Below are 27989 nucleotides of genomic sequence, written 5' to 3'. Positions count from 1 at the left end.
TAAGGTTTAAAGAATGTGGTCATAGAGCCAGTGCCAGAAGCCTCACGTATTTCTTGTTTTGAAGAATGTGGAAGTGAGAGGTTGGTGTTGCCATCTCTAACCTCAGCAAACCCCTTTTCCATCATCAACCATGGTTCTTACTATTATTCATTAAAATGACTATGATTTCTGTGAATGTGTAAGATGTTTCTTTCTGTCCTGATAAACTTTTGTTTTGCAAGTACCCCTGGCTTGCATATAAATAGAGTATTTAGAGGTTCATTTATGCTAACTATAAGCAAGAAAATCACTCTGATATGAGTTCAATACAGCAAAGTAAACTTATCTTGTAATTGCCCTCAGCTGATTTCCAAAACTAAACATTTTATTGCTATGTTTGTATTTTATAATACGATAGTAATATGAAAATGCATACAATATTATTGGTTACAGTAAATTAAAGCATAACTTTTTAAAAGATCCATGGAAAAGATGCATATTTCTTATGCTTGTATTTTATAATATGATACTAATGTGAACATTACATGTGCTAATTATATGTCTTGTGTATTATGTGACCCCATTAAAATTAGTTTCAAAATTAGGTCTTCAAAAGTCGCACGATACGCAAGTATATAAGGTACCTACTGAAAGTATGCCCAGCTTCCCCATTTCTGATGAGAACTAAAACATTTGAGACCCACCTGGTTGATAACAGGTGAACTAGACGCTCCATCTGGGTCACACAAGCCTTCTTCTTTATTTGAATACAGGCTGCACCTGACTGTCACTAAGATGCAAACTATCTTTAACAGTAGATAAGAATCCTAACAATGAATCTTATGAACATTTTTTATTTTGAAAGGCCATCTTACACTTGGAGCCCAAAGTCATATATCCTGGCCATGGACCTGTAATTGAAGATCCAGTTGAACGCATCAAGCACTACATTGACCATAGAACTCAAAGGGAATCACAAATCTTAGAAGTTTTAATGCAAAGTCCTAAAAAGTATTTGACTGCAATGGAGCTGGTGAAAATTATATACAAGGTGAGAATTTTACTAACTTTTGTATAAGTTTTCAAAATTTTGTATTTTCAGAACTTTGTTGAAGGGTAAAATATTAAATGGTATTTGTTTAGCATTACTGTAACTATGTCTTAATTTTTAAGTTTTTTTTTTTAATCATGGGGAGAATAGCTATGGGTTCAAGAGTTAAGGTAGCATATTTGGGCTGTCACTTGTTCATATGCGAACAAACCTTCGGTCTTAACAATAGGATAATTTCTAGCGCCTAGCTGGATCCGGTTAAAAAACAGATGAAAGCAAGGAATCTTGTGATATCTAGCAACACATGCGTAGATCGGGTGAAGAGTGGTCAAAGACCACTCACCTATGCCACCGCGTCAGTCTTTTCTTTAACCGCCTGGGCGAGAGTCGTATTTAACCTCTCTTGGCCTTTACCAAGTTCATTGTCCGTTTCGCTTGTGTTTAGTGTGTGTGTGTGTGCTTGGCTGATATTATGGCTGCTTCTGCTCTTTCTCGGCCTCGTCAACGTGTGTGCCCTGGAATTCCAAGTTTTCCGTGTTCTCGTTTTTTGGCTTCGGTATCAACTGACCCTCACATCACGTGTAGCAGGTGCCGTTCTAATTTTTGTACTATAATGAATCCTTGCACGGAATACTGGGCATGGCCTAAAGAGCAGTGGAAGTCGTTTTATAGCAAGAGAGAACATCGGAGGGTTTCGACTCTTCCTTCATGGTAAGGTTTTTCACCTCTTCCCGATGCTTCGTCTCCTGCAGTGCTCACACCCCTTAGTAGCGTTGTTCTTGTGTCTCCTTCCTTTTCTTCCACTGATTCGTCGCTGGAAGTATCGGGAGGCCACCAGGCTGATGTTTGTAATGTAGCCCCTTCTTCTTTGGGAGTTAATTTGATTCCCCGGGAAGGGGAAGGCTTTTTCATCATTCTCATTTATTCCAGAGTCGGAGGAGTCAAAGATGGTGGCGATTTGGAAGACGCTCGGGCTAGGGGGTCCCCCGTCCTTGGAGGGGTTGCTAGTGCACTTTATGGAGACTCGCTACCCCCCTCCTCAGGCTGGCCAGGCCATACCCCCCTCCTCCCAGCCTCGTCTTCGTGGGTTGCTGAGGTTAGCCATCTTGTATTGCTCCACCAGTGACTGTTGCCGCTTCTTTGAGTCGGAGGGAAGCCGTGGCAACAGCTCCTTTGATGACGTCACGGGATCCGTCTTTGTGTATTCCTCCACCAGTGGCGTCTGATTCCCGTTTGCACCGAGGGGAGCCGTGACTTCACCACCACTTTTGACGTCACTCCCATCGATGACGTCACCTCCAGTCGTCTCCTCTGTACTGCCTCTCTCAGCCGTGACGTCATCCCTGCCGCCCAGTTCTCTACATCTCCCTTCCATGTCATCGGAGCCTTCTCTGGCAGATCAGTCTGAGGTCATATGCCAGGCAGTGCTTCAGAGGTTGGACTCTGTTTTGGATGTAAAGTTGGCTACCTTGTCGGTTGGGAAAACTGGTAGGAAATGTGTTGCTTTGTCCCCGCCTCCTGTGAAGAGATCGCATAAGAAACTAGTGCTGTCTTCCTCTCCCTCTTCCCCCTCTACGCCATGTCGGCTTATCAAGTGTTGGAAAGCTAAGGACTTTGCCCTTTCTTCACCTACGAGGCAGGAACAACACGGACGTGTTCTTGAGAGTGTTGGTGTTTCAGAGAGTGTTAGTGTACCTTCCCTTGTCCAATCTGCAGTGGCTGCTTTGTCCTCTGCTTCGAATCGCGGACGTGTTACAACCTCCCCCGTCCATGCGCATCGCGAGCATATTGCAACCTCCCCCATCCATGCACATTGCGAGCGTGTTGCAACCTCTCCTGTCTGTGCACATGATGCAAATGCTCCTTCTTCTCCAAGGCCTATTCATCACTGTAAGGATCTCGAAGGCGCCTGTCAAGAGGTCGAAGGTAGTGAACGTGGAGTTAGTGCAGCAGGAGTGTTTGCCTGCCCCTCTCACTGGTGCTTCCAAGAGTTCGACTCTGGGGGATTCTCCTTTGATCTCAAGTGTTTGGGATTCCCCTCCAACTCACGTTCGTACGTCTGCCACGCCTGTGACCATTCACAGACATGTTAATGAGTCATCTGTTGGAGGAGTATGGAGTGATGTTCTTAGTGTTATAGTGGGTTTGTCTCAGGAGCCAACGCATGTCCCCAGACCAGACAGGTTAGTTGGGGTTTTGGGCTGTATGGCTGCTGACCCTTCCGTTAATTTTAGTGGAGAAGGTGCCTTAGAGGAGCCTACACATCCTTCTCGTCGTCGGTCTCTGTTGCCGGAGCAGGAGGAGGGAGACACGCAAGAGTTTTTGTCTTCCTTTTCGGAAGTTGTTGATCTCATTCGTGGGTTCAACAAATTGGAAAGTAGGACTCAGTCTTGGTTGTCTTACACTCCTCTTGCTTGGAAGCCGTGATGGGAGCTACACAGGATCCCAAATCATCTCTTCAGCTTCCTTTGTCGGGGCACGTTCAGTTGGTCTTGCATAAGGTTAACGCTTCTGTCTCGGACCGGGACCATTTGCTTCGCGCTAGGGGCTCTACCAAGCTACTACCCCCGCCTCTCACGAGACATAGGAACTACTATCCTACGAGCTCTGCATTTTTGATGTTGTGCCATCTTAACCTAGACATCATTCGCCTGAAGCCGGGATTGACTTTGGAGCAGGTGAGGTCGGTGGCTCCGTCCTTGTCTCCACAAGATGCCTCAGCATTGGAATCTATGGCAGCCTCCATGTTGCAGACGGTTTCTTGGCTGGACTTCTGGTCTGTGGTTATTGCCAAGATAGCTTCTGACAGGTCCCCGGAAGGGTTGGTGAGTACATCCTCGCTTGCCAGTCTGTTGTAGTCTGGGGCGAAGGCGTTTTCATATATGGCTCACCTCAGTGCTCATTTATGGGCTAATCTTCTTCTGATTAGAAGAGACATGGCTTTGTCTAGGATGGAGAGATCACTTGACACGGAGTCCTTGCTGCCATTGAGGAATGGAGATCTGTTGGAGTCCCAATATTTGTTTCCTCGGACAGAGCTCGAGAATGCAATAGACCGGTGCCGGGCTGACACCAAAGACAGACTGGTGCACCAGGCCTTGTCTAAGTCGGAGTCTCATCCTCGAAGACATCTGGCTCCTCCTCCTCCCCCTGTTCAGCAGCAGTCAAGGAGATTGTCGCCTGGTAGGCCGTCGAGGAATTCGAGTTCAGCAGGGCCTTCCCGTTTGACTCAACCTAGGTCAGAGGATCAACGCCCCTTTCGCTCTCATTCCTTTAAGCCAAAAAGGGGCCCAAGGGGCAGAGGTAAAGGGGGCCGTCGGTAGGTTAGGTGCCTCTCCCTCTCCTGCGCCATGGTGGGGGGGCAGTTGCCTGGTGGGCCATTGGGCCAAGTGGCAGAGTTATGGGGCGGAGAAGTGGGTGGTATATGTCCTTCGGGTGGGGTACATACTGCCATTTGCCTTCTCTCCTCCTCTGTCGGACAAGCCGCAGCTCAGGAAGGCATATCCTCCAGATTCTCTGAAGTTCTTGGCTCTTCGGGAGGAAGTGCAGAAAATGCTGGACAAGGATGCGATAGAGGAAGTGGGTTTTACAGTCACATCATCTTGGTGCCCAAGGCATCAGGAGGATGGAGGCCTGTGATAGACTTATCCACCTTGAATCACTTCATCAGGAAGACATGGTTCAAGATGGAGACCCCACGTTCAGTGTTGGCAGCCGTGAGAGAAGGCGACTTCATGCTGTCGATAGACTTAAGGGATGCATACTTCCAAATCCCCGTTCATCTGATGTCCAGGAAATTCCTTCGCTTCTCTCTTGGGGACGAGGTCTTTGAGTTCAAAGTCTTGTGTTTAGGGCTGACGACAGCCCCTCAAGTGTTCACAAGGGTCTTCTCTCTCGTGTCGAGTTGGGCCCATGCTCAGGGGATCCGTTTGCCGAGGTACCTCGACGATTGGTTAGTCTTGGCAGTTTCCAGGGAAAAGCTGCTGCAGGACAGGAATTGTCTACTTTGCTTCTGTCTGGAACTGGGCATATTAGTCAACCAGGAAAAGTCGAACTTCATACATAGTCAAAGGATTCTCTACCTGGGCATGGTCATCGATACGACAGTGGCAAAAGTTTTCCAGTCGGATCAGAGATTGGAGAAGTTGCGGGTGGTGGCGCACAACTTCCTGTCGGAATCACATCAGTGGCAGGTTCTTCTGAGAGTGTTGTCTTCCCTGGAGAAGCTGGTCCCTCATGGGCATCTTCATCTTCAGTCTCTGCAATGGAGACTGGGAGAATTCTGGTCTCCGGTCTGAAGGAGTTTCGGGAGAAGGTAGAAGGTCATTCTGTCGTTCTCATGTCGGACAACACCACGGTGGTAGCCTATGTGAACAAACAGGGAGGCCTGGTCTCTCGTCATCTTCATGCCTTGACTGTTGAGGTTCACCAGTGGACAGTCAGCAATTCAGTAGAGCTCTCAGCCAGGTATATCCCAGGCAAACGGAATGTGGTCGCAGACAAACTCAGTCATCGGGATCAGATCCTAGGCACAGAGTGGTCCCTTCATCAAGTGGTAGCAGACAAGCTTTTCCAGGTTTGGGTGAGACCCATGCTGGACCTTTTTGCGACTCGCTTCACCAGGAAACTGGAGATATTCTGTTCTCTGGTTCCAGATCCTTTAGCATTGGCAGAGGATGCATTCCAACATCCCTAGGAAAACCTGGAGGTGTATGCCTTCCCTCTGTTTTGTTTGCTTTGTCAGGTTCTGAACAGGCTAATGAGTTCACAGGGTCTCAGGATGACTTTGGTAGCCCTCTGTGGCCTCAGGCGGAATGGTTCCCAGATCTGCTGTCATTGTTGTCAGAGGTTCCAAGGGAGATTCCCCCTTGGCGACATCTCCTGTGTCAGCCCCATACGGAGAGGTTCCACCAGTCAGTAGAATCCCTGTCTCTTCATGGTTGGAGGCAATCAAGTATCTCCTCTGAGCGAGAGGCTTTTCTCAGAGAACAGCAGGGCGTATGTCCAGCAGTCTTAGAAAGTCAACTTCCGCGGTTTACCAAGGCAAATGGGCGATCTACTGTGATTGGTGTCGTAAACGGGGTTTTTCTCCACTCGCAACCTCTATTCAGCGAATAGCAGACTATTTAACCTTCCTCAGAGATGAGAAACGTTTGTCCGTTTCTGCCATTAGAGGCTACAGGGCAGCCCTCAGTTTGGTGTTACACCTTAAAGGTATCGACATCTCTTCCTGGGAACTTTCCGTGCTAGTTAAGGGGTTTGAGCAGTCAAGTTCTCCTAGAGCGCTCAAGCCTCTGGCGTGGGATGTTTCCTTGGTTCTCAAGAGCTTCACTAAGAGTCCATATGAGCCCTCGCGTCGCTCATCTGACAGGAACTTGATGCTCAAGACAGTTTTCCTTCTGGCCTTGGCATCTTCCAAGAGGGTAGGAGAGCTCCATGGTCTGAGCTATGAGGTGAAGCACACCAGGGGCTGGGGGTCATTGTTCTTCGAATTTGTCTCGGAATTCGTGGCCAAGACCCAAAAATTCCTCTGGACATGATGACAGGTTCACTTCGTTTTCCTTTTCATCACTGACTGACTTTGTGGGTGGTGATGCTCAAGAGCTTTTGTTGCGCCATGTCTGGGCCCTGCGTTGCTATCTTAAAGGAACTCGGCACCTTAGACCAGGCTACCGCAGACTTTTTGTTAGCACAGGCCGTACAATGAAAGAGGTGTCGAAGAATACTATCTCTTTTTGGATACGGGAAGCCATCAGACAGACATAATTGACTTGATGGTTCCACCACCATTTTCTGTGCAGACTAGAGCACATGACGTTAAGGGTATTGGTCCCTTTCTGGCTTTCAAAAAGAACTTGGAGTACATAGAGTGCTGAGTGCTGGTAGTACTTGGTTACGCCAGTCCACGTTCACCTCTTTCTATCGTAAGGATGTTGCCCACAGATCTGCGTACATGTTTTCCCTGGGTCCTTTGGTGGCTGCCCAACAGGTTGTGTAACTCATAGTTGCCTTTAACAGGGCACTTTTGTATTTTACCTAAGGTGATTGTGTGGATGAGAGAATGAGTGAGTTGGCTGGTTTCCTTCTTTCTCTTGTACCTTTCCTTCTTCCTTCGGGCGGGTTAAGGAATACACACGTCATTCGCTGGACTGGTCTGATACAGGTGAGTAAGGTAGTCATACTGATAGTGTGGTCGCTTAATATGCAAATATCATACCCTCTATTCGGTAGCATATGCTCCACTCCTTGGCAAGGTGGAGTTGGGAGTGGTAACAAACCCTGGTGTATTGATTTGCTATTGGACAGTCAAAGTTTCTCTATGGTTCCCTATATACAATGATTCTCCCATATATCATTGTATATCACTCAGGGTTTGAGTGGTTAGATATCAATTTATCTAGCTTCTCAAAGGGCTTCAGTCCCTCTCCAGAAATCCCATCTTAATGAGAGAATGCCTTGATGAAGTTTCTTGGCTTCACCTTGGAATGTTTCTTCCTTGGTGAAGCCTTGAAATGGGCAAGAGGGCTCTTGAACTTGGGGAAACGTTTCCCCAAGTCTCGAGTCTAAATTTCTCTCTTTTTTTTTCTTTTCCTAATTCCTTATTTTATTTTGACCTCTTCCTATTTTTATCATCCTACTTTCTTCTTGCTGTCCAAATCCTATTAGTAACATTTCTTTTATTCAATTTTTTTTTTTTATTAATTTATTAATTTTTCACTAGTAAATAGTGTGGATACTTTCACATTCGTTACATCATGCAGGTTTGATGAATGGGAGAAGGGATCACGGTTGGGAGGGATTTTCATTCGAAGCTATATTTGAGAGTATAGGATGACGCCAGCCGTCCCGAAGATGGTTTGGACCTTTTTGGCGGAACTGTTCCCAGAGGTTGGGTCATCGGAATCCAGGGGGATCCAGTCTTTGGGAATAGGACTCTCAGCTTATGGCTGGAAGCCCGTCACTGCAGATGCAGGGGGGATGATTCCATGATTTTATGGTCTTAGTCCTAACAGGCGGGTTTAGCTTACAACTGTGCCTCTGTATCTGTTTTGATGCGATCCTACAGGTAGGGTATGGAGTGGATCATCTGGTAAGTATGCTCTCACTGTGCCATTAGTGGAGAATGTAAATATCTTTTCCAACGTATGATACTTTCTTAATATTCTCAAGCAGGTAAAACAAATGAACACACAAAACAGTTAAACAAACAAACTAAAACCTACTTATGGATATTTTGGCTAATGACCCCCCCTCCCCTGGATTTGCTGACTCTCCACTGGCACTGTTGACAACTTTAGCGACTTCAAGTAATGACAACTCGGTTGACGACCAGGGAACTAAAAAGGGCCTTTCCTCCAGTTCCAGTATTTACACACTGGAACCATTTATTCCTTCATCCCCAGGATGCCAGAGGATTAAAAAATCGGGCAGTGCGAATGAAAATTGTAGAGTCTTGTATTGTACGGGCATTGCACTTGATATATGAATTATGAAAAATTGTTCACTCATTTTAAACCTTTCGGAGAGATTGAAAGAATAAAGCTGAAACTCTCAAAAGACAAAAAAGATTTTGAAGCATATATAACTTTTCAGGATCATTCCAAAGCTATGATTGCCCTTTCCAATATCAAAAATGGCAACATTTGCAAATTTTCTGGCCGTGCAAAATTGCATAATATTCAAAACGTTTTGGATTCTGAATTTGACTATATTCCAAAGTGCTCTGACTTGTGTGATCCCCAGAAAATTGCTCCCAGGGTATTACCTGAGCCAATTTGGTATGTTGCCTCATACAAGGAAGGGTGCAACAACATCATTAAGGGATACAAATGCCTTGAGAAGAAAGTTGGTACCATTCCTCAAGGAAATCTGAAGCGTTATGGATATAATCTATTAATTAAGGCTGGGAATGAATCCCAAGCGGTATTATTGAGAAATTTTAAACCTTCTGATTCAGATAGCATTGGGAAGGTTTATCCTCACAGCACCTTCAACCAATCAAAAGGATTAATATATTGTAGAGATTTATATGAGTTTTCTGATGAGAACATACTGAAGAGATGCCCTTCTTCTGTTTTTAAAGTTAAAAAGCTACCAGGAGATAACAATGCCATCTTGTTGATATTTACCGCACCCTATTTCCCAGACTATATAAAAGTCAGACACTTGAGCTTTGCGGTCAAGAAATTCCACCCACGACCTATACAGTGTTACAAGTGTTATGATTTTGGTCATGTTATTGGGAAATGCACCAATGAAAAAAGATGCTTCATTTGCTCCAAATTCCATAATGCTTCTGAATTCCACGATACCTCCAAAGATTGTGGTTCCGAAAAATTTTATCATTGTGAAGGAGCTCACTCTCCGAACTCAAGACAATGTCCTCTATATAAATTAGAACAGCCTATAATAGATACTGCTAATAATGAGCATATCACCTATAAAGCTGCTAGAAAACATATTTTAGGTAATAATTCGACTTATGCGAAAGTAGCATCCATGAATCTGCATTCAACTGATAATACACAAGTTTCTCATTTCTCGTCTGGTGCAGAATCAAGGATTCCTGATAACTCTACTTCTTCATCAAGTCGATCAGAATCCAATTCTTACAGTGGCACTGGTATTCCCAAATCATCACCTAAACGCCAACATATAAATAGAATAATTGGAAAAAAGAATGACACTACTACCCAAAATCATCAAGCTAAACAAGAAGAGCAGATTTCTGTACAGAACAGATTCAACATACTCGCCACTAATGACAGCACCAAAAAGATGGAAGAACTTTCTGAAGTGGAGGTGGTGGAACTAGAAATCCCAAAAACAAAGTCAGAAAGAAAAAACCGTGTACTTGAAAGTACAACTCATCCCAAATCAAATAATGAGATATGCTTAACAAAACCAACAGAAGATACTCCTCAAGTATACGTACCAGAAAGGGCTTCTACCCATGTACCAAACACAATTGAAGCAGAAATGGTAACATTGCCTCAACTCCCAGCCTCTGAATCTGAACTTAATGTATCAGGCAATCATATTACCACCCATGTGATAAAGGCCGAAGTACACGCAAATGCACACGGTTCTCAACAATGTACCCCTTGAAGAAATAAATCCCTCACCAGTTTTAGGCAAAACTAGTAAATCAATGATATCCCATAAAACACCAACAGGGCATAAAACAACCCACAAATGTCCTGTGGCTGTAATGATTGTTTTTTAGACTAATTCAATGACCTTAAAAAAGGGATTTTGACGTAGGAAAAATCTATTTCTGGGTGATTGGCTCGTGTCGCCCTATGAAATATCCTTAAGATCATTATTTCTAGGTAAAATTAATCTAAAATTACCAGAGAAAAACAAAATTAAGAAAATGTCAGTAAAACTGACTCGGTATGGGAATATAGGCGAGTGGGATCACTACCACGAGTCATTCACCATTTAGACTTCCAACATAAAATCCCCACCAGAGAGAGCTGATACTAAAGGGTGATGCGGCCGCTACTACTACTACTACTACCGACGCCACGGACAGCAGCGCCCCTAGCGGTCATCCTTAATCTATGAACATCTTGTCCTGTAGGGTGGGTAAAAGAAAACAGGGTGGGTTTCATAGGGCGACACGAGCCAATCACCCAGAAATAGATTTTTCCTACGTCAAAATCCCTTTTCTGGGCTCAGCTCATGTCGGCCTATGAAATAGTACCAGAGAAACAGACAAGATGGGAATAAGGACAAATGAAACCCAATAGTAAAAAAGAGACATATAATATAAGTGAATCAGGGACATTACAGTATACAAACAAAGTACTTAAAGCTAACATCCTAAACAATGGCATGATAAAGAAAGCAATCAAAATAAAGTACTTAAAATTAACTTATATTAGACATAGTAATACATAATAGTGTAATGGCAAAAACAATAAAGAATGATTCACTTAATCTAGATATTTACAAAATATACAAATCATTGTGTTCTACCCTAGCATAAAAATAAGGGTAGAAACACTGAAGTACATTATATGTACATAACGTGGATGTCCCAAGCAAAAAAATAAGGGACAATCCACCAATATGATTCTAGCGGCTAAGGCTAGAGTATTCCGAGTAGCATGGCAATAGGGTGAGGCATGTTGGACGAGGTAGGTAGAAAGGAGACCTGGATCTATACTACAACTACTATGCAGTATCAGGAGAAACAATGTTTCCCGCTGCTACTGCAGAAAATTTTAAAGATTCCAAGGACTTCAGGTAATGACGTTTTAAAAAACTGTCGGTGATTTCCATCCAGTATACTTTTTAAGATCCTCAAAGTTCATATGTTGGAAGTAATTAATTGAGGTGGCTACTCCTCTGATGTCATGTGCTTTTGGGAATGAGTCAGGGTTGGCTTGTTTAATGAAGTAAAGGATCTGTTGTCTGATTCCTTTCACTGATAAAGTGCCACCTTTTTCTCTCATAAAGAGAGAACCTGAGGATCTAGAGGATGTACGAGATAGAAAGGCTCTTAAGAATACTGGGCAGAGAGAAGGATCTTAAAGTTAAGACTGGGCAGAGAGAAGGATCTTGCGAGTGGGATGACCTTCCAAGGAGCCCACCTTGCAAGAGGATCCTCATTTTTTGCTAAGCTACGATCCGGGAAGTAGAACTTCTCCTGATGGGGAGAAATTCCACATGACCCCGACTCTGGATAGAGCCGACAGTTCTGAAATTCTGGCTCCTGAAGCCAGGCTTAACAAAATAAACCGTCTTTCTAAGGAGCATATGAATGTACAAGACGAGTTGTCAGTATCTGAGGCTAGTTTGAGGACATCATTTAAGAACATGAAACTGCAGATAGGTATTTGAGAAGGTCTGAGTCTAGCACAGGCTTTGGGAATAGACGTAAAGTAAGATTCTGTTGGGTCTATCTGGAAACCCAACTGAAAGATTTTCTTCAAAGCCGATTTATTAGTAGTGAATAGTGCTAGCTGGCTAAACCTTTTTCAAACAAGGACCTGAAAAAGGATATAGCTAAATTAATCGTCATGGTTGTAGTGTTTGATTCTTTCAGGAAGGATGCTAATTTTTTAACCGCTGAGTCATATTGCCTAATAGTTGACTCTCTTTTGTCTGATTCTAGAAAGAGGATGTTTTGTGGATCAATATTAGCATCTTTTTTAGCCGCAAACTTCATGAAGTCCATAAAGTTAGGGTCTGGAGAATTCCTGAGGAAGCGAACACAGTCCTCTATTTGTACTGATTGCGACAACTTGGGATTGGGAATCCGTTGAGGTCGGAGACCCAATTCCAGAAGCAGCGGATACCAGTTGCTTTTTGGCCAGTCTGGAGCAATCAGAGCTACTAGTACCCTTGAAAGTCCTCAGCTTGCTCAAGACTTTCAGAAGAAGATTCAGTGGAGGAAATATATAGATTTTCCTCCATTGATTCCAGTCTAACGACAGGCGTCCGTGGCATAAGGCCAGAGGGTCCAGGTTGGGGGCCACATAGCAAGGGAGCTTGTGGTTTCGCTTGTGAGGCGAAGAGGTCTACTGTAAGCCGGGACTCTCCGGCATATCCACTGGATTGACCTGTCGTCTAGGGACCATTCTGATTCCAGAGGGACTGACCGGGACAAAAGCGTCTGCTATCACATTTCTTACCCCCGCCAGGTGAGTGGCGGACAAGATGCCAATCTGTTGTTTCTTTGCTAGCTGCAAAGATGGCTATCATGACATGAGTCACGTGTTTGGATTTGGACCCTCCTCTGTTGATGCAGTGTACTACCACTGCACTGTCCAAAACTAGTCTTAGATGAGACTTCTTCGGGGAAGGAGTCTCTTCAGGGTAAAAGTAAGGAAAACTGCCATTGCTTCCAGGACGTTTATGTGAAGCTGGCGGAAACTGAACTGACCAAGTCCCCTGAACTTGTTTGAATTGAGAATATCCCCCCCCCATGCCGGACAGGGAGGCATCCGTGTGAATGGTTAACACTGGAAGGGGATATTGAAGGGGTACTAATTTGGCAAGATTCTTCACTTTTGTCCATGGACGGAGCTGATTGCGAAGGATCTGTGGAATTACTGACAACTTGTCTCGAGATTTGACATTTGCTCTCGATCGCCAACTCGATTTATATCTTTCAGCCTTGCTTTCAGGAGGATGTCTGTCACTGAGGCAAACTGAAGAGAACCTAGGATTCTTTCCTGGTTTCTCCTTGATGTTTGTTTGGCATTTTGAGAAATTGTTTCACAGAACTTGGCTATTTACTTTCTTTTGACCACTGGAATTGACCGATTGTGGAAGACAAATCCCATTGGATTCCTAGCCACTGAAAACGAGACCTCTCCGGTAGTGAGTCTGGATTTCGTTTTGTTTATCTGGAACCCCAGATGTTCCAGAAATTGAACTACCTTCTTCGTGGCTTTGAGACATTCCTCGACCGTTGGTGCCCAGATCAACCAATCGTCGAGGTATGCTGCTACCATTATCCCTTGAGTTCTCAAACAGTTGAACTACACTTCTGCTATTTTCGTGAATACCCTGGGGCTACATTCAGACCGAAGGGCATCACTTTGAATGAGAACGTCTGATTTCCTAGTTTGAAGCCTAGGAATGGACGGAGTGTCTGGCTATAGTTATATGAGTATGCGTCTTTAAGATCGATGGAGGTTGTGACGGCCCCACGGGGAAGTAAGGTCCGTACCTGCGAGATGGTGAGCATTTTGAATTGTCGCAACGAATGAAAGAGTTTAGCTTTGACAAGTCTAAGATTACCCTTCTTTTTGTTGAGCCTTTCTTTGGCACGCTGAATAAGCGACCTTGAAATTTTAGATGCTTGACTCGCAATAGCTCCTTTCTGAAGGAGTTCCTCCGCATAATCTGTCAATTCCTTTGATGGTTCCTGATAGAATGATTTAATTGGAGGAGGATCTTTGATCCAACTCCAACCCAATCCTTTGGACACGATGCTCTGTGCCCATTTGCTGAACCCACCTGTGACGGAAGAGGAACAGCCTCCCTCCTACCTGGGGAGCCTCACTGTTGTTGAGCGGGTTGGCCTCCGCGCCCTCCTCTGAAGTGCTTACCTCTTGCAGCTCTTCCTGTGCCACGTTGGCGAAAGTGGCCCCTCGCCCTACTACCCCTAGAGAACCTATTAAAGGTTGGGTAGGCCTGGCTTTCATACATTGAATTGAAGGCCGGCGAGACTGCATAAGAGGTGGAAGGTTGACTTTGAGGAGACAACAGGAGAATGGGCTGTGTCTGCTTCGAGGTTGACGGTTGTCCCTGTTGTGTAACTGGGACGGCCTGAACAAATTGCTGTTGCTGCTGTTGCTTCTGGTAAGGCTGGAACCTTCTTCCTGTCTTCTTAAGCTTCTTACCAGCAGCAGGGGCGGTCTCTTGTTTCCTCTTGGAAGAGATGCCCCATCATCGGCTCTAAGGCTCTGGTTAAGCATTAGCAGCCTAGTGGTGCACCTCATTCACAGAGGCCTCTGGGAAGAGGTCCGCACCCCACATGCTGGAAGCTAAGATCTATTAGGCTCATGCCTGATAGTTGCCTCCTGCAAAGACTGCTTTCGGCAGTTCCTTCTAGCTAGGAAGAAGTCAAAAGCATCGGCTTGGACTGTCTGAAGCTGGGATTTAGCCAGAATCTTGAATAATGGTTCTGTGGCGTAAGACAGGGCAGCCATTTCCGTAATGATAAGGGAGTTAAGAGACCTCCCAAATCTTGTACGGGCATCAAACTCTGCCTGAATAAGGGTATCAGGCAGTCTTGGAAGCTTCTCGCCAAACTGATCCATTGCGCAGTCTGGCTTAAGCTTACCTACTGAGAACGTGGCAGGTAAGTTCTCCCACAATTCTCCAAAGGCCGGGAAGAGCGGAGATGTAGATTCCGCTTCCCTCAACTGTGGCATGGGCTCGTCCTTGAGGACTGCCTGAAGAGTCGCTTCAACTACCTTTGTAGTGAACGGAAGAGAAGCCTCCTCCTCCGTAGCAAAGATAGTGAATGGACTCTTGAATGCTTGGAGTTTGGTGTTGGTACACTCCCAATCCTCCAGGCAGTGAACCCATTCCCGCTGTGTATGATCCCTACTATACAGCACAGTCTCTCGGGAGGATCTTATCCTCTCCTTTAGTGGAGCAGCGACGGTCAGGCCTAGCATACCCAATGCAAAGGATGAGTCAGTCCGGGAGGATAGAACATTCCGAAAGTCCTCAATCCTTCGAGTTCCACACTCCGGGATAGAAATCATGCCGTCCTTGAAGGGGGCATAAACGGCCACTCTCCATGGGTTATCCATGGAGAAGGCTGGTAGGGATTCGTAAGGAGGTAACTGTAAAATACCAGTACCTGCTACAGGGGAGCTTGGCTGAGGAGCCTGGTTAAGACCAGCAAAGCGGTCGTCGTGCTCTCTAACTCGGTTAGAGAGATCTTGAATAGACTGGCCAGACTGGTTAATGGTGTTTGACAGCTGTGCAAACATCTGTTCAAACTTAGAGCCAAGAGAGCCAACCATCTCTCCCACTTGTTGCATCACAACTGCTGAAAAGGTGGTGGGATCAAAGGAGCTCGGTCCCGCCACCCCAACAGGAGTTACCGGAGTAGATCCGGTAGATGCCGGAGAAGGCGTTGGCTCGGCCGGAGCGCGAGCCTTCTTCTTAGAAGCCTTGCTTCTAGAGCTCTTAGAATAGGAAGAGCTAGGCTTTGCTTTCACCGCGTCAGCGTAGGAAGTCGTAGACTTCCTAGCTGAAGAAGACGACGACTTCTTAGAAGTCGTCTTATGTAGTGTCTTCTGTTCTCTCTGTCCCTTCACCTTCGGGGGTACAGAGAGAGCGGGAGAGCGAGCAGGGATCTCAAGATCCCGTTGAAGCCTTGGAATGAAGAGGAAGAAGGGACAGGGGAAGAAGATCCAGGAGCACCCAAGGAAAGACCTTGGGCGCCCGACACACCTACCTCAACCAACAAATCCTCTGCCCCTACCGCCATAGGCTCCAATATTCAGGTCCAGGTTGGCCACCCAGTCTTGGACCGGCTCCTGCGTAGAGACGGACCCGAAACGCCTGCTGCACTCCTGCTGAATAGAGGCTATGAGTGGGGCTGCCGAGATGGGATCCACGTAACCGGTCGACTTGCCACCGGGGAAGATCTGGACGGCCAGCTTCTTATCAAGTATATAAGGCTGGCCCTTGGCGGCGTTCTTCCCGAAGCCGCCCACCCAAGCCTTCAGGGTTGCCAGGGCGACTTCCTTCACGGCGGCAGCCTGAAAGAGAAGGCGATATGAAGCTTCTAGCGGCGGAGATAGGGTTTAACGAAGCTTAAAACTAAGTGTTAGTAGGTGATAAGACCAAGAAAAGTCTGTGAGTAGACTTACCCCACCCAAAAGCTGACTAACGAGGTCGTAGCAGATGGTGCAAGCCTCCGGGTGCCAAACGATCAGTCCGTTGTGGGTGGTGGCACACGGGGCGTGGGTTCTACACTCTTCATGGGCGCAGGGGTCGTACAACGTCGCGTTGCAAGCTGGGACCTGGCAGTTGGTAGCCTGTAAGTGGAGAGATACATGAGTATCAGGTGCACACTTACAGCCTAACAAATACTCCGCTGCATGCCGGAGCATGTAAGTTAGATTAAACCAGAGCCCCGCCGTAATACGTGTGGTAACTAGGCGGTTGGAGTTGGTCTAAGGCTACGCCGGAGACAGGGAAAAGATTCCAACCAGGAGTGGTGAGGAGCCATGAAACCACGACGGAGATAGTACATAAAATAAAATAAAACTAAAATTCACCGTAATATTAAGGGTATATCCGTATATAACGAAGTATAAAATTTTCCGTCTACTAGAAGAGTGCCCGGGTAAGGAGCGAGCTCTCCTCCGGTAGCGGAAAACAGGATATAATAGGCAAGCAACAGACCACTAGTAATTGTCCACCCCGCCCACTGGCGGAGCCAGACGGACCAATAACCGAAGGGGCCCCCGGCTTCAGCGGAGGCTCCGTCCGTTAAGGTAGGGGAAGGGTGGGACTGAGGCAATAAGGAGGGGGGGGGGTCCCGGCGTAAACACGGGAGGAGAGAGAGGGGGGGGGGTGGCCAAACACACACCCCCCCCCCCCACGTCACTACTACTACCCGCTCGGTAACCCGGTACCCGAGACAAGTGGTCGCCCCTAAAACCCAGCTGGGGAATGGAGCTCCAGGCCTCCTCAGAGAGAGAGGGAGGTAGGCTACTGTGGTTGTCATGGCAACCAAGGAGATCCACCAGACCCCACCCTCCCTACCTAACCGGTAGGGAGGGAAGGGGACGGGTAAGGTGCTAAGGGACACGTGAACGCAGGTGGCCTAAGCCGCGATAGCAACACAACCACAGAGGGCCACGTGAACCAGACTGTACCAACACATGGCACAAGCACCTAGGCTAGCCTAACACCCTAAATAACACTGATAATACATCGTAAAGGAGGAAAAGACACTTTTAGTAAAAGAGAAAGAAGCCCAGGAGGAGGCAAGCTGTTCTGAAGAACAGTTGACTACTCAGAGCCAGCGGTAGCCGATGAAGAGCAAGAGCTGGGATGCTGGGCCAGAAGCACGGTATAGCCCTAAATACCAAACTAAGAGAAAATGGTAAAAGGGCTGTGTCCTAGCTATAAAAACGATGTAATAAAACGATGAACGTAAATAAAAAAAAAAGCCCATAAGCATAAGATGTCCCAGTATGGGAGACCGGGAAATCTTAACACGAGGCGGCACACGGCCGCCACGAGACAACCGGGAGACCGTATATGACCTATAAATAAAAAGGAAATAAAATATGAGGTCCCTGGAAGACTAAAATACTAGAAAATACTACTTATGAGGCACTTAACTTAGCCGAAGCAATAGCAGCACGTTCCATCGTAATGGTTGAGAAAAATCCGGGAAAACAACACAAGAGGAAAAATGCACTCTAGCGCTGTGAGCTAATGATTAAGGATGTCCGCTAGGGGCGCTGCTGTCCGTGGCGTCGGTAGTAGTAGTAGTAGCGGCCTCATCACCCTTTAGTATCAGCTCTCTCTGGTGGGGATTTTATGTTGGAAGGTCTAAATGGTGAATGACTCGTGGTAGTGATCCCACTCGCCTATATTCCCATACCGACACTTCTTTTATAGAGTGAGCGAGTCAGTTTTACTGACATTTTCTTAATTTTGTTTTTCTCTGGTAATTTTAGATTAATTTTACCTAGAAATAATGATCTTAAGGATATTTCATAGGCCGACACGAGCTGAGCCCAGAAATATAAGAAGTATACACAATATGAATAATCTAATAGACAATTTTACTAAAAACAAAAATAAAAACCAGTATGGTAAATTAGAAAGCCACAACGCTGGATGTATGTGTGTTGACCATCTAATAAAGAAGCGTGCAACAGGCACCCATCATCTTGAAAAATTTATAGAAAAAATTAATCACAATCCAAATGAAATTCAGGAAATGAATCAAAATCAAAGTAATCAACAGGGAGCCATAGCTAAAGAGCAAAACCTAATTTAAAAAATACTGCTAATGCAGTTAAACAGAAACCCATTCTCAGCAAAATAATCAGAAACAATACTCTACCTAGTGATATACCATCTCCACTACCTTAATGTACAATTCATATGTAATCCAATGGAATGTTAATGGTCTTAAAACCCGTTTACATCAAGGGGAAATTCAAAGACTATTAAAATATGTTATAATCCTATTGCAATATGCTTACAGCATACAAATGATACCGTTCAATCAATAGGAAATTACAATTTAGCATCTCATTCAGTTCCTTCTGCTAATACATTAGGAACTGCAATCTATATTCATAACAGAGTAACTTATGATGCTATTTCCTTTAGAACTTCGGAATTTCAATTATCTGGAGTTAGATTACATTTAGATAATAACTCCTTTAATACTTATAATATGTACAATCAACCCTCTTGTAACTATAATTTGCAAAATCTACCTAAAGGATTCCCCAGAAGGCAAGAGAATTTCCTATTATTATAAGACTAACTCCCACAATCCCAATTGTGTTGATGTTGACACAAATGGTTCAAAGGTTGAACAGATGATGTATGATCACAACCTCTGTATATTAAATGAGGCAGAGAGTAGCACTTACTACTCAAAAACTCATGGCACCTATTCAGCAATTGATTTAACACTCTGTTCCAATAATATTGTTGATAGGTTTGAATGGAATGACCTAGATGGCCTGTTTAACAGTGACCATTTTCCTATTTTAGTTACCATATTAGGACATACACCAACTTCTCTGATCCAACGGTATAATACAAATAAAACTGACTGGGATAAGTTCAAGTTTTACACTAGGCAAGTGCCTCCCTTTGATTATTCCCAGGATCAAGATAAAACTAACAACGACTTTGTGAATTTTATCACACAAGTGGCTGATAAATCGATGCTTCTGACTGGCACTCGACAGTTGAAACATTCGGTCCCATGGTGGTCAGACACATTAACCCAACTGATAAATGAAAAGCATGCAATTGGAAGAAAATTAGAAAACCTAAATAAAAGATTCAAACATTTGAGTACATTTCCCCTAATGTTAGGGAATACAATAAACAAATTGGTTGACATAGCCATAGAAATTAGTGTATTGAAACCATATTTTAATAAGATTTCTGCTAAATTTAGGAAGGAAGTAATTAAAGGCAAGATAATTTCATGGCAAAAATATGTGTCAATCATATCAGATAATACTTCTATGCAGGTGTGGCAGAAATTTAGGAAGATTAACGGTTCTTACAGCAGACCAGCAAGACACGCATTAATGCATAATGGCTCATTAATACATGATACTCAAACAATCTCTAATATTATCGGCCGTAATATTGAAAACATAAGCAGTATTGATAATTTAGATAACCACTTTCGAGCCATTAAAGGAAGAGAAGTAGCAGTACCATTGAATTTTGATACTGTGGGAGATAATTACTACAATAAAAGATTCACTGAAGAAGAGTTGGAATTTGCATTATCAAATTGTAGCTCAACAGCCCCTGGAAAAGATCATTTAAATTTTGATACGATAAGAAATCTAGCCCCTTTAGCCAAGGCCTATCTATTGGATTTCTATAATCATTTTTAGACCAAACGTCTACAGTGGTACCTCGAGATATGAAAGGCTCAACTTACGAAAAACTCGAGATACAAAAGCAAATACGAAAAATTTTATGGCTCTACATACAAAAATTGTTCAAGATACGAAAGGTTGTTGCTTTAAGTCCGAGATTTGCCCGGACCACCGATAACAATTTTGAAACTCGCGTGCCGCCAACTGAGTGGACTCGCCACCATCCTCCCACTCTCCCATTGGTTCCTGACGCTAGTCACCGCCATGAGATCCTTCTCTCCTATTGGTCAGCATCCCTCCCATGATGCATCTACGTAGCGGCATGCTTCTTCGGCCACTGCACGGCATCATCTGTATCGTACGCACGTGGTATTTGTTCGTTCTAACGGTTTCGTTTATTAACGTAAATTGGCTTGTGATTTCGTTGTAGTATACTTTATTGTGTTGTATGAGAACTTTACTACATAAGTATATGTACGTACTACATAGCATAATTACATACAGCATATACGTAGTCATGGTCCCAAGAAAGCTGAAATTCACGGAAAGAAGAGGATGCTTTCTTTGGAGACGAAGATGGAGATAATTAAAAAGTATGAAGCTGGTATGCGATTGAGTGTGATCGCCAAGGAATACGGCCGAAATCCGTCGACAATAGGCACCATCCTTAAGCATAAGGATGTCATCAAAGCAGCTACACCTTCCAAGGGCGTCACTATTTTGTCCAGCAAGAGGACCCACGTGCACGATAAAATGGAAAGGCTTCTCCTTGTCTGGATAAAAGATAAAGAAATTGCTGGCGATACGATAACGGAGACGGCAATCTGCCACAAGGCCAGCGCTATTTTCATTGATTTGATTGCCCAGGCCGAAGACGACGGAGGAGAAGGGGCATCAACGCCAACCCCGGACTTCAAGGCTTCGCATGGGTGGTTTGAGAAATTCTGTAAACAGACTGGCATCCATTCGGTGATGCGGCATGGGGAGGCGGCCAGCTCGGACACGAAAGCGGCCGAAGCCTTTAAAAAGACGTTAGACGAGATGATGATCAAGGAAGGCTACAGTTCTCAGCAAGTCTTCAACTGTGATGAGACTGGCCATTTTTGGAAAAAAAATGCCTCGTCAGACATACATCACGCAGGAAGAGAAGAAGCTACCCGGGCATAAGCCTATGAAAGACAGGCTTACACTCGCACTTTGTTCCAATGCCAGTGGGGATTGCAAGGTGAAGCCCCTACTTGTCTATCATTCCGAGACTCCTCGAGCCTTCAAGGCCCACAAAATCCTTAAGGAGAAGCTTCCAGTGATGTGGAGGGCTAATGCGAAAGCCTGGCTAACAAGGCTTTTGTTCACCGAGTGGGTAAATCTGTGTTTCGACCCGACCGTGAAGAAATTCTTGGAAGAGAAGCGCCTCCCTCTGAAATGCCTGCTGGTGTTGGACAATGCCCCTGCTCACCCTCCTGGCCTCGAGGAAGATAGCCTAGCGGATTATTCCTTCAACAAGGTTCTTTATCTTCTGCCTAACACCACCCCTCTCCTCCAGCCCATGGACCAGCAAGTGATATCGAACTTCAAGAAGCTGTATACGAAACATCTTTTCAAAAAATGTTTCAACATCACCGATACCACAAACCTCACCTTACGTGAATTTTGGAAGGAGCATTTCGATATCGTAATATGCATCTGACTCATCGACCAAACTTGGCAGGAGGTTTCGAGGCGAACTTTCAATTCCTCGTGGAGGAAACTCTGGCCTGATGCCGTATCCGCCCGAGACTTCAAGGGATTCGATGTGGGCTAAGCTGGTGCCGCAGATTCAGAAACAGTTGACGATCCTGAAACTGTTTCGCAACCAGATCTTGACGAGATCGTTGCACTCGGCAAGTCCATGGGGCTGGTCGTCGACGAGGACATCAATGACCTTCTCGAGGAGCACCAAGAGGAGCTTACGACGGATGACCTGAAGGAGTTGGAGGCCATGCAACATAACATCGTTCAAGAGGAGTTCTCTAGCAGCAGCGAGGAGGAGGAGGACGACTCTATGACAACGGCAGAAATTAAGGATGCTCTAGCTGCTTTTCATAAGGTGCAATCATTCGTAGAAAAGAGACACCCCGAAAAGGCTTACACAGGTCGTATGCTTGTACAGTTCGATGATGTGTGCCTGAGTCGTTTCAGGAACATTGTCAAAAGTAGGCAGAAGCAATCTTCCTTGGATAGATTTTTTAAAGAGGCCTTTAGTAGGAGTAGTAAGCAAAAAGGAAGAACCAAGTGATACTAAAAAACAGAAAGTTGAAAGTGGTGAAGAAGTTGAAATTTTGTATATAAAAAAAAAGTATAAAGTATAAGAAAGTAAAAAAAAAAATGTAAAAATCAAAGAGACAAAAGAAACATTTTTAATTTTAAGTTTTTTTGTAAAGTTAAGTGTTACAGTTTTGTTAGTGTTTTGTAAAGTTTAGTTTATGTTTTCCTCACATTTTTTATGTGTTTCGTAAAGTTAAGTGTACGTACGTATCTGCCGTCTGTCCTCCTCTGTCGCCACTTTCGGAGATAGCCTCACTCGAAAGGTAAGCTTCCACATTTTACTACATACGTACGTATGTACGTACAGTATTTCTTGTATACCATGTACATCAATACACTTTATTTACAGGTATATTAGCAGTACGTATTAAGTTAGGTATTGAATGGTCCAAATTGTTGTAGTATTTCATTGTTTATAAGTCAATTTAGCTTTATTATGAAATTTACTGGGGTGTTTTTGGAGGCCTTGGAACAGATTAGCCATTTTACATGTAAAATGCGGTCCAAGATACGAAAAGCTCATGATACGAAGGCCACCTCGGAACGGATTAATTTCGTATCTCGAGGTACCACTGTATTTCCAAAGGCATGGAAACATGCAATAGTAATACAGTGGTACCTCAAGATACGAAAGGCTCAACTTACGAAAAACTCGAGATATGAAAGCCAATGCGAAAAATTTAACGGCTCTACATACGAAAAGTTTTCAAGATACGAAAGGTTTCTGAAAGTCCGAGATTCGCCCGATAACAATTTTGAAACTCGCGCCGCCATCTTAGTTCTAGTAGACTCGCCACCATCCTCCTGCTCTCCCATTGGTTCCTGATGCTAGCCACCGCCATGAGATCCTTCTCTCCTATTGGACAGCATCCCTCCCATCATGCATCTTATACGTACGTGGTGGCGTGCCTACCCGGCCACTTCGTACCAGAATCTTTATCGTACACACACAGCATTCGTTCGGTCCAACGATTTCGTTTAGTAACGTAAATTCGTTCGTGATTTCGTTGTGCTACTTTATCATGTTGTGTGAGAACCTAATTAGTATACGTACTACATAACTTAATTACGTACAGTATAGTCATGGGTCCCAAGAAAGTAGCTGAAGTTCACAGAAAGAAGAGAATGCTTTCTATGGAGACAAAAATGGAGATAATAAAAAAGTATGAAGCTGGCTTGCGGTTGAGTGTGATCGCTAAGGAATACGGCTGAAATCCATCGACGATAGGCACCATCCTTAAGCAGAAGGAAGCCATCAAAGCAGCTACACCTTCCAAGGGCATGACTATTTTGTCCAACAAGAGGAGCCATGTGCATAATGAAATGGAAAGGCTGCTTCTTGTATGGATTGAGGACAAAGAAATCGATGGCAATACGATAACCGAGACGGCAATCTGCCAGAAGGCCAGTGCTATTTTCGGCGATTTGATTGCCCAAGCTGAAGACGACGGCGGAGAGGGGACATCAACGGCAACCCCAGAGTTCAAGGCTTCTCATGGGTGGTTCGAAAAATTCCGTAAACGGACTGGCATCCATTTAGTGGTGAAGAAATTGAAATTACGTAAAGTATAAAAAAGTAAAAAGAAATGTAGAAATAAAAAGACAAAATAAATTTTATTTCAAGTTTTTTGTAAAGTTAAGTGTTACAGTTTTGTTAATGTGTTTTGTAAAGTTTAGTTTGTTTTTCTGACATTTTTTTATGTTTCGTAAAGTTGAGTGTACGTATCTGCCATTTGTCCTCCTCCTCTGTCACCACTTTCAGAGATAGCCTCACTCAAAAGGTAAGCTTCCACATTTTACTTACAGTATTTCTTGTATACCATGTACACTAATACACTTTATTTACAGGTTATTTTGCATTTTGTTATTAATTTAGGTATTGAATGGTCCAAATTGTTGTAGAATTTCATTGTTTATAGGTCAATTTAGCTTTATTATGAAATTTACTGGGGTGTTTTTGGAGGGCTTGGAACGGATTAGCCATTTTACATGTGAAATGTGGTCCAAGATACGAAAAACTCATGATACGAAGGGCGCCTCGGAACGGATTAATTTCGTATCTCGAGGTACTACTGTACCAATAGCTAAGGCAGGAAAAGATCCTAGTAATCCAGATAATTACAGACCAATTTCACTAACCAGTTGTGTTTGTAAATTACTGGAGAAAATGGTTAATTATAGATTGAATTGGTGTATTCGTTGTAATAATGTTTCATCAAATTCTCAATTTGGCTCACAATCGGAGCGATCCATTTGGACTTTCTTTCACACAGAAAATTATGTACGTAGAGGTTTTGAACAAAAATAGATCACAATAGCCCTATTTTTTGACATTCAGAAGGCATATGATACAACATGGAGGTACTCGATACTAAAGTCCTTGCATCATAACGGTTTCCGAGGACATCTTCCTATTTTTATCAGAAATTTTATAGATGGAAGAACATTTCACTCGTATTGACAATATTTACTCTGAATCTTTTAAGCTTGACTGTGGTGTACCCCAAGGCAGTGTTTTAAGTAGAACACTTTTTGCGTTGGCAATTAACGATATAGTTGATCAAATGCCACAGGGAGTGCAAAGTAGTCTTTATGTGGACGACTTTGCAATTTACTACTCATCCAACAATCTTCGTCATTTGCAAAGAATTCTAAATAATGCCACTCGAAAAATACAAGCTTGGACTGCGTCTGTTGGTTTCAGACTTTCGGCAGAAAAAACTCAAGCAATAATGTTTTATAGGAATAGTAGATGGAAACAGAATCAAGATATAAATCTTACTTTGGGTAATGTACAAATCCATTTCCAGGATAAGGTAAAATTTTTGGGACTAGTTTTTGATACTCATTTGAATTGGAAGGCACATGTATCTTACATCAAATCTAAATGTAATAGTGCTCTTAACTTAATGATGAAATTATCTCACACAATGTGGGGTGCAAGGAGATCAACTTTACTGATGATATATAAGGCATTAGTCTTATCAAGAATAGATTATGGAAGCCCAATATATGGATCAGGATCTGAAGCAACTTTGAAGTCTTTAGATCCAATACATACTCGAGGCCTGAGAATTTGTAGTGGAGCGTTTAGATCATCCCCAAATCTCCTGGTTTTATGTGAAATTGGAGAACCCCCTTTGTTGTTGCATCGGGATTTTGTAACAATGTGGAGTGCATTGAATATTCTGTCTACAAGCTCTCCTACAAAAAAGCTCTTTTTTTCAGAGTGATATTTTTATAAATAATCATGAGCCACCATTCCCAATTAGAGCAAATAGACTGTTGCAGTCAACAAATATCAAATTGAACATCATTCAACCATCTCTTTTTTTCCCCCCACCTTGGATCATGAAAAAAACAAGAATATGCTCTCACCTTTTTCATTTATCAAAGAAATTTAGCTATACCCTGAGTCACCATCAACAAATTGCCATAGAGCATATTCAAAGGAAAGGTCCTCACTACGCCATATACACTGATGGCTCCAAATCTTCAGTGGGTGTAGGAAGCGCTGCAGTTTCTTTGAACAAAACGAGCCAGTTATCATTGCCAAACGAGTCGTCAGTATTCACCTCCGAGCTATTTGCCATTTTACTAGCCATCAACATGGTTAAAGCACATAAAGAAAGACTAAATTTAAGATTTATCGTCTACTCGGATTCACGAAGTGCCATAGAAGCCCTCAAAAGCTATTCACATAAGAACCTGTTGATATTAAAGATTAAAAAAGTTTTAAACCATTTTTATCTTGAAGGGGTAGATATCGAATTATGTTGGGTCCCGGCTCATGTAGGAGTTGCTGGAAATGAAAGAGCGGATACTGCTGCTAAAACAGCCATCAACCTGCCTCAACGGGATATTAATCTCCCTGTTAGAGATTACATAACATTATTAAAAATATTTACAATGGAAAAGTGGCAAAGATTGTGGAGCAACGTATCTCAAAATAATAAATTAAGACAAGTAAAGTCAACGTATCTCAAAATAATAAATTAAGACAAGTAAAGTCAACTGTTTCTCCATGGGAATCATCTAATCAATACGACAAAAAAACTGAGGTAATATTGACTCGATTAAGAATTGGCCATACGAGATTGACCAATGGATTTTTAATGTGTACATCTCACGGCACTGTTCCCATGTGCCGTGTGGGATACTTTTTTTTATCTATTAAACATATATTTTTGGTTTGTCGGGTTTTTAAGCGAGAGAGTGAGATATGTTTTGGTCGGAAAATGTTTTCTGACATTTTAACTGAATCAGGTAGTTTTTCTGATTTTAGAATTTTAACTTTTATAAGGAATACACGTTTAATTGATAGAATTTAAGTTTTTACCTAAGATTTTTATTTTATTACTGATTCTTTTTAAATGACGTAGATTTAATATATACTATATAGTTCATTCTTTTTATCGCTTAGGGTTCATATATATATTTATTTATTCATTCATTTTCTCACTTAGATTTAGTATATTTGAAGATAAATATATATATGTACATATATGTATATATGTGTATATATAAATATATATGTATATGTATATATAATTTTTTTTATCAATTAAATTCGATAAATTTTATAATTCTTTATATCCCGATTTTTTTCAGGCCAGCCCTGTGAGAGTCAAGTTTGACTCATTGGGCTGGTAAAGCTCCTTCCTTTAATAATAATAATAATCTCCAGAAATCATTTCTTCTGGAAGCTTGGACTGGTGGGTAGGCCCCCAGCCGGTCTAGGAAGTCTTGTACCTCCCTCCAAGTATGAGTCTATCCTATTGTTAAGACCGAAGGTTTATTTGCGTATGAACAAATGACAAATTTTCTAAGACAATTTGTATTTTTCATAGCTACAAACCTGAGGTCTTGGCATTATACTGCCCACCTCTAGCCATCCCGCTGTGTTAAGACATCCTGAGTTGGGAAAGAGTGACGCGATGGTGTAGGTGAGTAGTCTTTGACCACTCTTCACCCGATCTACGCATGCGTTGCCAGATATCACAAGATTCCTTGCTTTCGTGTTTTGTAACCGGATCCAGCTAGGCACTAGAAATTATCCTATTGTTAAGACCTCAGGTTTGTAGCTATGAAAAATACAAATTGTCTTAGAAAATTTGTTATATTTGGCAGAGGCCAATATCAGAGTTCAAACCTAACTGTATAGGTACATGGATGTCTAAAGGTTCATAGATGATAGATCTACTTTTTTATTTTCAGTTATCCCGTTGGTTACGTATTAGATCTATCAAAATTTGCAGCTTAGACAGTGGTTTACATACTATAATGTATTTATACCCATAAATCATTACAACTTCAAACTATGAAGCAATCCTGTGATTCCTTTGTTGTGATGACTGTATTTCTATTTTTTGTATAAAAATTGAATTTTTCAGTTAATGGGAATATTGTTGCAAGTTTAATCATCTCCTTAAAGTGTTGACTAGGCTGCAAGTTCCCTCGAGTTTCTGTCCTTTACATGAATTGACTTGTGTAGCATTTGTGAAAAGTTGCTGCCGTTTTGTGACAAGTTCTGCTCGCACCCGAATCAGTTATGTTGGAAG

The 27989-nt window shown here is 43.2% G+C and overlaps 1 protein-coding gene across 1 annotated transcript in view; it reads left to right on the top strand.

The window, feature by feature from the left end:
* Positions 1 to 27989, top strand: part of LOC135196991 (endoribonuclease LACTB2-like) — a 209262-nt gene that overhangs the window by 176144 nt on the left and 5129 nt on the right. Inside the window, exon 5 of the mRNA XM_064223873.1 lies at positions 845 to 1030. Within this exon, the coding sequence (XP_064079943.1) occupies positions 845 to 1030 (186 nt within the window). The remainder of the gene's footprint in view (positions 1 to 844; positions 1031 to 27989) is intronic.

Source organism: Macrobrachium nipponense, chromosome 18, assembly GCF_015104395.2.
Source record: "Macrobrachium nipponense isolate FS-2020 chromosome 18, ASM1510439v2, whole genome shotgun sequence".
NCBI lineage: Eukaryota > Metazoa > Arthropoda > Malacostraca > Decapoda > Palaemonidae > Macrobrachium > Macrobrachium nipponense.
The sequence above is the reverse complement of the archived record's forward strand: the minus strand, read 5'-3'. Positions and strand labels throughout refer to the sequence as shown.